The following is a 9,651-nucleotide window of genomic DNA, read 5'->3' on the forward strand; positions in this document are numbered from 1 at the left end:
CATTCTTGGATCCTTTTGTCTTCTTCTAGCCGTATGAACTTTAATGCTCTGTTCCTTACTTCATCTAAATACCTGCAAAGAGTCATCACAAGATCATCATAAGAGGGGGAGCCCCTCTGAAGTCCCATCTTGAATGCTTCAATAATAGTAGCCATATCAAGATTGGGGATTTCCAAAGCTTCCCTGCCAAACCTTGTAACAAAATCCCTAAGGGATTCATCATTAGGTTGGATAACTCGGTATAGATCACTAGTTAACTTTCTAAATTTCCCACTACGGGAGAATTGACTGTTGAAAAAGTTAACTAAATGAGAAAATGATGTAACAGAGTAAGGAGAGAGACTTAGCAGCCATTTGAGCGCAGATCCTGTTAGAGTGGATCCAAAACCCTTGCACAAACAAGCCTCCTTGAGCCTCTCAGGAATTGGATTGATTTCCATCCTTTCCCTATATTGAGCGACATGTTCTTCAGGATCAGTGGTCCCGTCATAAGTCTCATGTTGGGGGTCTGAAACCGCTTTGGTATTTCGGCATCACAGATAGGTGGAGCAAATCTGGATAATTTGTGACTCCCTTCAGGTATCTCAAGAATCGGCAGGACCACCCCTGGTACACTGGATATCATATCCTTGATCTTTTGCAGTTCCTTAGCCATAGCTTGGTTAATACATGCATCATGCATGGAACCACGGTTAGCATTTAATGATATAGGATCGTGTGTGTTACCTCCTTGTTGGGTGAAGGTTGGTATTCCAGAAGAGTATCTGGGGTACGAAGTGTCTGCTACAGGAGTTGGTCCACCAATAGCGATAGTCTGCATGGGGATAATATCTCCTTCATGAACTTCCGAAGATCTTTGATGCTGAATTTCGGAGGATCCTTGATTCTGGAGGAAGGATCCTTGAGGCTGGAAGTTATAGGATCCTTGGTAGCATAACCCAGAGGATCCTGGTTGAAGGATCGATGATCCTTGCTGAAAGATCGAGGATCCTTGTGTCTGCTGAACCACTGATCCTAACTAAAGGATGGATGATCCTTGTTGAAAAGTTGAGGATCCTTGAACCTGTTGACCCATGAAGCCCGGGTTAAGGATAGATGATCCTTGCTGGAAAATTGAGGGTCCGTGAGTCTGTAGATTCATGGCTCCCGGTTGGAGGATGGATGGTCCTTGAGTAGGTTGAGCTAAGGGTGCTGGAGTGTTAAAATCTATCATCCTAGGCATCAGAGGAGTTTGATCCTCTACCGGTCTCTTAGTCTTTTTCAAGTCTTCTATCTCTCGAAGGATCCTTTGGTTAGTCATGCTCTGTTGCTCCATGTATGCTTTGACCTGTGAAAACATAACAGAAACATCATTGTTAGTATTGACCACCGAAGTGGCAGCAGACGCTTTCGAGCTCTGCAAGAGTGGTAGTTGGGTCTTGTTTCCAGCTGTGGTTTTCCTTGGAGCTGCTGCCGCGGGGGAGGCATCGGTGGCAAGGTCCTTGATAATTGAGAAACGGATGAGGGCATGGTTGATGAAGCAGAAGATTGTTGAGAGGCCATTAAGAGTGGTATTGATAGAAAAGGTTGAAAATTGATTGGGTATTTTCTAGATTATAGCACCAATTTTCCCACGGTGGGCGCCAAATTATTTATGACAAAAATCAACTAAGGATAATGTATCCAAATTCGTTTAGTGAGGATTAGTGCTATGGTGATAATAATGAATATATGAACAAAATGGAGATGAACACCGTGATTTGTTGAGATGAAAACCCATTGATCTCGATTAGATCAAAGGAAAAAAACCCCGGGTGATGACAAACCGTCTATCACCACTTTATTAATATCAAAATCGGGTTACAATGGGTGGAGTTCATGATCAACGAATAATAAAGCTAAGTGTGTGACTATAGATAATTGAGCTAATGTGTATGCGAATATCAGCTAATGAGTGTACGTGTGTTCCTAGTTGATCAATAACTCAATTATATACAAAATAATATCTAACTATATTTCCTATAATCACGTCATCTTCTCCACTAGCCGTTTCTTCTCTCTTGACCACGTGTGGGAGCGCAAGAATAGGATGACTTAGTCTTTAAGCCGTTATATCTATTAAACACAATACCATTCAAACACAATACCATTCAAACACAATTATTAGTATACAGATAATACCAAGAATCCTTGATCCTTTATAATCTAAAACATATCACAAGGATAAGTGATGCATAAACTATTCAATGATTGAGGATCCTTAGCATAATTTCTATGCCCTAACATTTACCAGGATTGTTTCCTATAAATTTGAATTATTTTTATATTTTTAATTTAATCACAATATACATATGGTAATTTAGACCTAAGACAAAATTTGCACCTGGTCAACTATTGTGTACAAGAAAATTTTTTCTTATTATAAAATACGTGGGTAATGTTTTTTTTTTTAATTCTTGTAATTTTAATGTAATTTGTAATTGTATTAGCAATATATGACAATTTTGTTATTAATTGTATTTTGCTTAATGTTAAATATTAAAATTTTCATTAATTACCCGTGTAATACATAGATCTCAAATTAGTGTAAAATATATATTTTTTTTAAGAAAGGTAGCAAATTGAAATTACAAAATAGCATGGAGGAATATGTAGCAAATGACAACCCATTCCATTTTCCAACTTTCTTTGTGAAGCTTACCTCCAGTTTGATTATCCTATGAACTTGCAATTGATTATCCTATAAACTTGCAAACAATTAACTGTTATAAAAACATAATAATATTCGATCTTGAGATGAAAATTTTTTCATAAAAACTTGTAACTGAAGACATGTGTTAATTTACCTACCCACTTAAGTTACTATTGACCATAGTTATGTCAAATTTAGAGTAACACTCGTATTTTATAACGTCACTCAACTTATACGGTCCGGTTATATGGTTTGAAATTTGTAAAACCGTAAACCAAACAATTCATTACGATTTGAAAGTTTTAAATCAGGCTGATTGGTCGAAAGGTAATATAATAAAAACCATAAAACCAAACCAATGATCAGTTTGGACTATTTCTTCACACTACACAAATTTCGTTGAACGCACTACTTTTTTACTTTAACAAATAAATTTTTCTTTAATCTGTTTTTTTATCTAACTTAACAATTTGTGTTTATTTAATTTTATTTGAAATGGAAATAATTAAAGTAAGTTTTATAAAATAAGAATAGGAAAACGTAAAATGTAAAATAATAATCACATAATAATTGTGGCCTAGCCTCTTTATCAAATTATGGTTACACATGTTCTAGTGAGTTACAGTCTACAGGTGATGGATGTAAATGCGTACTTTATAGTGTGGTTAAGCCCTTTTCAAATGGTCATTACACACGCTGTGTTCCAGAGTCACATTTAACGAGGGGAGGGGAAGGAAATTAGGAGATAAAAGAAAGGAGACGAAAATTTTTTTTTTTGTGTTCCTGAGTTTAATGAAAAGGAAAAGAAAATCAAGGAATTTACATATTTCATGTGTTCCCAAGTTGAGAGGAAAAAAAAAGAAAGTTATAGTTTTACTATCATACCCTTTAAGTAAAATTAAAATAAAATTAGTTTTAAGGGTAATTTAGTAATTAAAAAGATTTTCTCTCCTAATCTCTTCAATTTGGGAGGATGAATATATGTTTAAATTTTCTAGTATTTTCCCTCCCCTCCCATTCTCTCCTTAAAAAAACTCTGGAACATGATATTTTAACATTTTCTTCTCCTTCCCCTCCCCTCGTTAAATGAGACTCTAGAACACAGTGTTACTATATTATTTTTTTACAAAGCCCAATTTTAAAAACGAAATTGATAACTTACGGTCCAATGAAGCAATTAAACCAAACTGTGAAATCAAACCATCAATAGATATAAAGTTCGGTTTATTTTTAAATTTCAGCTGTTCGGTTTCTATTTTCTATAACAAAAAATGATTACCAACTGTTTAACCTAAAAAGTGCAAACCGAGCCGTGAACACCCTAAGTTAACAAGCCACAATTCGAAAAGATTTGTAAATTTTATGTAAATAAAGTTTCAAGGACGTTAATTTGTTTTTCACATTCTAACTCTTCATAACGTTTGGGATCTAATACTAATGCATTAGCATGCATTAAACCCTAAAGAAAATTCAATGGATTGTCAATTTCTAGCTTTCAAGTGGATTAAAGCAAAATTGATTAATGGAAAGAAAGAAGAAAAATGATACGTGGTGACCAAGATATGTGCACGTGTCCAGCATAAATTAGCATGCTAATATTATTATTATTATTATTATTATTATTATTATTATTATTATTATTATTAATCAATAGAAAAGGATAAAAGAATTGATTATTTAAAATATACGATCCAATATAAATTGATTAAATCCCCACCCAGTTTCCCCAAATGGATCCATCATCATCACCCGAACAAATAATAATCAAAGAAATCCCCGGTTTAATCCGAGTCTACAAAACCGGCCGCTACCAAAAACTCGGCGGAACCACCACCGTTCCCGCCGGCGAAGACCCTCTTTCCGGCGTCCAATCCAAAGACGTCGTTATCTCACCGGACACCCATCTCTCCGTCAGAATCTACATCCCCAAAACCCCCAATTCCAAACTCCCACTTGTAATATTCTTCCACGGCGGCGCCTTCATCATCGACACCGCCGCCTCTCCGATCTACCACAGCTTCTCAAACCTCATCGCCTCGGAATCCAACGCCGTCGTGGTCTCCGTCGACTACCGGACGGCGCCGGACCACCCGGTACCAACCTGCTTCGATGACTCGTGGGAAGCTATCAAGTGGGTCGGGTTACACGCTGCCGGAAACGGGTCGGATCCATGGCTTAACGAATACCCGGATTTCGGAAACGTGGTTTTCGCCGGAGACAGTGCTGGTGCCAATATCGCCCATCACATGGCAATCCGGGTCGGGTCAGAATATTCAAACCCAAACGCGAAACTAAATCTTAAAATGCTCCACCCGTATTTTTGGGGGAAGGAATGGGTCGGTTCGGAGTCGGATGACCACCCGTGGATAGCGACAGTGAATGATATATGGATGTTTGTCCACCCGGGGACAAGTGGGTTGGATGACCCGCTGATTAACCCGGGGAAGGATCCGAGAGTGTCGGATCTTGGATGCTCCAGGGTACTTGTTTGTGTTGCTGAGAGTGATTTTTTGAGGAATAGGGGTTTGTATTATAGGGATATTTTGGTCAAAAGTGGGTGGAAGGGAGATATAGAGGTGGTTGATGATAAAGGGGTAGGCCATGTTTATTTCCTCTTTAGCCCTTCTGCTGAAAGTGCTTGTACTTTGCGTAGGAAAATTTGTGCCTTCATCAATAACTCGATGTTATCGTGTTTCTTGGAAGATTTAGATCTTCATTAATCACCTTCGTTTTCATTGTTTTTGTTCAATAAATTTATATTATCAATTGCTTAAGACTACCAAGTTGTGTAGGCGCCATCAATACTCCATGGGCATGATGGCACACGGCTCGCATGAAGCAAATGGCCAAATGGGGTGCCATCGGCTTAAGTGCTGTCCTCTCAACGGCGTGAAACACAAATAACAAGTTGGTCCATGTCCACCGTACTTACAAGTTACAACCAATCATATCTTTTCATTCTTTTTCTTTTTCTTTTTAATATCTAGCCTAATGTAATTAACTAACAACGTGCTAATTGAAGGGCGTGCTAGTTAAAGCCCCCTACTTACTTGATAATAACTTAACGTTTTAATTGTTTCTTGCTAGTTAAATCACAACATAGCTTTTGACATGATGATATTAAATCACGATATTATGTATTTTGTGTGTTAGAAATTATGTTGAGATGCTCCGTATTGGGTAGCTCAATTGTCAGATGGGCCATAAATATTGGACGTTTTAAACTTTTATTTTTTCTCAAAATTAAGTTTTGATTTTATTTTCATTTTCTTTTATATAGAGGTGAACAAGTCCGATTTAAATAGGGGAATATGTTGTGTGTTATGCACACACGTCTAATTCCACTTGGATGGATGAGCCGGTTATCGTGTGTTGCACACACGTTAATACAGGCTTCGAGTATGTTTATATGTCATGGCTTGCAGATTGTTTCATACAAATTGAACTAGAAAACACAAAAACATTATACTAAAGACATGTCAATATTTATCCTCTATTGGTACAAATTTTACTTAAACATACATTTTTATGTTTTTTTTTCCTTTTTGTACATGGAATAGTGTTCGAGAGTATGAAATAATCTTTATACAAATATATTTAATGAAATATATCTCGCATTTTTTTATTAACTTATAAGAAACTATAATGTTGTAACATTCATAAAATTATGTTTTTATCTGATTATTGTAATTGTGAAACATTGAGCCTAGCTGAGCCTAGCTGGGTCGGGTCTTATTTCACATTAACAGATACAGCTTTTTAAACTTACATCCTAAAGCATCATACATATAATAACTTTTTAAACTACATCCTAAAGCATCACCTCTATATTTTTAGATTTAATATATGTATCCTAAATTCAAATTCAAACAATTGTTTCGAGTGGTGCAAGATTGGGATACATTGATTTTGCACGCCAACTGTTTGATAAAATGCTTGATCGGTATCGGCAATAGATTTTCACAACGCAAATGAAATCTTGAAGATCATATAGCTAGTACAATATGTTTCAAATACAAATATTTCTGAGTTTAAAGTACAATATGTTTAATTATAAGAACAACATTTGCAATTACAAAGAAATAACCGTATAATTCTAGTCAACAACAATGCTATATACTTTAATGTTTAACTTGATTTAATGCTGAATAATCTCAGTAACAACATCAATATCAACATCAACACACAGGTAAGTCCGGCGGTGGTTTCTCCAGTTTCTGCATCGGCCCCGGTCCATCCTCTACAACAAACACCATGGCCAAACCCCATCCGATATGTATATCTAAGTGACAATGCATGATCCAGGTACCTGACAAAATACATGAAAAAGTGAGCAACATACATATTTATTTGCTGACTTGGCAATTTATCATGTCTGTTATTACCTGGATTATCAGCAACAAATCTAATAACTGCCCATCCTTTGACAGGTAAGCTAACTGTATTTCTGAGAGGCGGGTCCACGAGGTTAAACTTAGCAGTATCGGTTTTCGGGTTAAAGTTTCCAAATCCTTCTGCGAGTATATAGAAATCATATCCGTGAAGATGTATCGGGTGGTTCTCAGCTGTAAAGATATTTGTTCCTTGCAACACAATCTGGACCCTTGATCCATATTTCATCTTATACACCTTGGTCCCACGAATCGGCTGCCACAAAGCCCGACTCACATTACCTGTGTAATCAAACTTCACAGGAGGGTTGGCGGGGAAATCGGTTGTGAAAACCCCGGGTATGCCTTGGTGGTGTGCTTCAAGTATTGAAATGTTTGACGGGAGTACAAACGACACGTTGTTCATGCTGGCGGTGAAGCGGGTCCCGTTGGGGGCTTGACAGTTTCGGGCCCGGGTTTTTGGTGGGCATTGGTTGATTCCAAGTCCCATTGTTATGAAAAGATTGTGATCGATTTCAGTCGGGACAATGGGTTTTCTGAGGCTTTTGAAGCTGGTGGTGAAGGCAGTGGCGGTGGCAGTGTCGTTGTATGCGGGAAGTGGTGGCATGATCGGTTTTGAAGTGGCAGTTTTGTACTCCAAAATGGCGGTGGTTGTGGTGTTATCGAAGGGTGCACCTTGTGCACTGGCGTAAGCCCGTGCAGCAATGTAGTAACGGGCAGTTGGTTGGTCGGCTTTCATGAGGACATCGGTGGTTTGACCGGGTCCAAGCATGAGGACACGGGTGGTGAAGGGTTTTACATAGGAAGCGTCGGCTCCCACCACTGTTAGTTTGTGGCTAGCAACTGTGACAAATAGTTGTTGGTTTAACGCAGCGTTAATCACCCGAAGTAGTATTGTTTCTCCCGAGTCAACAGGTACTTTGACCGTATCTATATTCGTAAAATGCATTTCCTTAAACATTGTCAAAATGACACAAGATAGTTAATATTAATTATCTTATGTATAAGCAAACCTTGGCTAGAGCATTTATAGAGATCGCCGGGTTGCCCGTTAATCGTATGCGCATCCGAAACATTTGGAGCGGCACCCGTTCGTGTGGCTTCTCGTATAACATCAATCGGGTTTGCATCCCACCATTCACCTATAATCACCATCATCATATTATATTATGTATGTAAATTTTGAGTTTTTGTTAAATGTGTATTTTGCATGTGAATAAACATTATACCAAGAGTAATGAGTGATTCACGGTGCGGCTTAGGGAACGGGTATGCGTATCCTTCTTGTGGATGAATAATAATGGCACCATAAACTGTTGCTCGAAGCCATGAGCTATGTGCATGCCACCATAATGTTCCCTCCTGACCCGATATTGTGAACCGGTATGTGTAACTCCCTCCTGGTCTAATCGGACATTGTGTGATGAACTCGGGTCCATCTGCCCATGCTGTCGTCAATTGTCTAACACCGTGCCTTAAAAATCACAAACATAGATAAATAATGTTAATAATCTTTTTATAAGGTTATATATAAAGATTTAAAGATCATCTGGTTGGTTATATACCAGTGAATGGTGACATTATATCTACCCTTGTTTGTAACATGTATCACTAACGTATCACCGTTGTTCACTTCAAGGGTTGGGCCTGGGAACTGCCCGTTGACCGTGACGGAGTTATGGGTTTTGCACAGTCTCTTCACTTTTGTTTCTTGAACCTTAGAAACACGAATAAGTTAGTTAGCATTATCTGTTATATATTAACACAACAAAACCATATATAGATGCTAGTAGAGATAAGATCTCTTACGACGAAATCATGGTTGTGAGTTTTGGCCTTTGCTATAGTGGAACAACTTGAGAAAAGAAGTAACAAGCTTAGTAGGAAGAACATGTGTCGAGTGTTAAACGCGCGCTCCATTTGTAAAGCTAAGTATATGTTTTTGGTGGGAGAATGAGTGATGAAATGTGGGATGCATGAGGTGGTTTATATAGTGAAGAATGAGGACAAAGTGAGTTGGTTATGTGGTTGGCAAAGTAGGTTTTGGTTCATGGGTGATGGTCAGGCTACAAAAGCATCATGGCTCATTAGTTCAACCCAAGTTGGTGCACCCACTCACCTAAGTTACAATGTGATCACATTTTCAAGAATGCTTGCTTCATAATTTTACTAGCCCTACATTAAGATTAGCCTCATGATCTTCTTTAACAGAAATTTGTTGACCCTCGTGTTGACAAGATGTAACTTTTGTTAGTTAATCTAATTTTTTTAGATAAGAAAGAGGTTAGGTTTTTCATAATGTGTTTTGTCTTCAGTACCTCGTGGTATATAATATTCTCATACTTGAGTTTTGTCACGACACGTCGATTTCTAACTCTTGTGATAAATTTATGGTAACCTTTTTTCTCTCATCAAACAAACATGGATGAAGTACCTTTCTTTTAAAATTATTTCTTTCTTTGTCAGTGTGTGAATTAATCGATTCTTTGTTAAATTATGAAATTAAAGTTTCACTTAAAAACCACGAATATATTCAACCATTGACATTGTCGTTAACCTCAACAAACCTCAACTAAGTGTAATGATGAG

General features: G+C 37.6%; 1 protein-coding gene and 1 pseudogene across 1 annotated transcript; one reads left to right on the forward strand and one right to left on the reverse strand.

Annotated features, from left to right (window-relative positions):
• The first annotated feature begins 4,332 nt into the window (after positions 1-4,332).
• On the forward strand, positions 4,333-5,463 carry LOC143579275 (putative carboxylesterase 12 pseudogene; annotated as a pseudogene).
• A 1,386-nt stretch (positions 5,464-6,849) lies between these two features.
• Positions 6,850-9,337, reverse strand: LOC143579271 (laccase-12-like). Its single transcript, XM_077062624.1, has 6 exons — positions 8,872-9,337; positions 8,628-8,779; positions 8,292-8,536; positions 8,076-8,204; positions 7,057-7,992; positions 6,850-6,980 (listed from the first exon to the last, which is right to left on the reverse strand). Exons 1-6 carry the CDS (start codon positions 8,980-8,982, stop codon positions 6,850-6,852), a joined length of 1,704 nt encoding a protein of 567 aa, XP_076918739.1. The 5' UTR covers positions 8,983-9,337.
• Between the last annotated feature and the right edge of the window lie 314 nt (positions 9,338-9,651).

The sequence above is a fragment of the Bidens hawaiensis genome, unplaced genomic scaffold, assembly GCF_021521415.1.
Source record: "Bidens hawaiensis isolate Kalapana, Puna unplaced genomic scaffold, B.hawaiensis_p1.1 tig00029644_1, whole genome shotgun sequence".
Lineage (NCBI taxonomy): Eukaryota > Viridiplantae > Streptophyta > Magnoliopsida > Asterales > Asteraceae > Bidens > Bidens hawaiensis.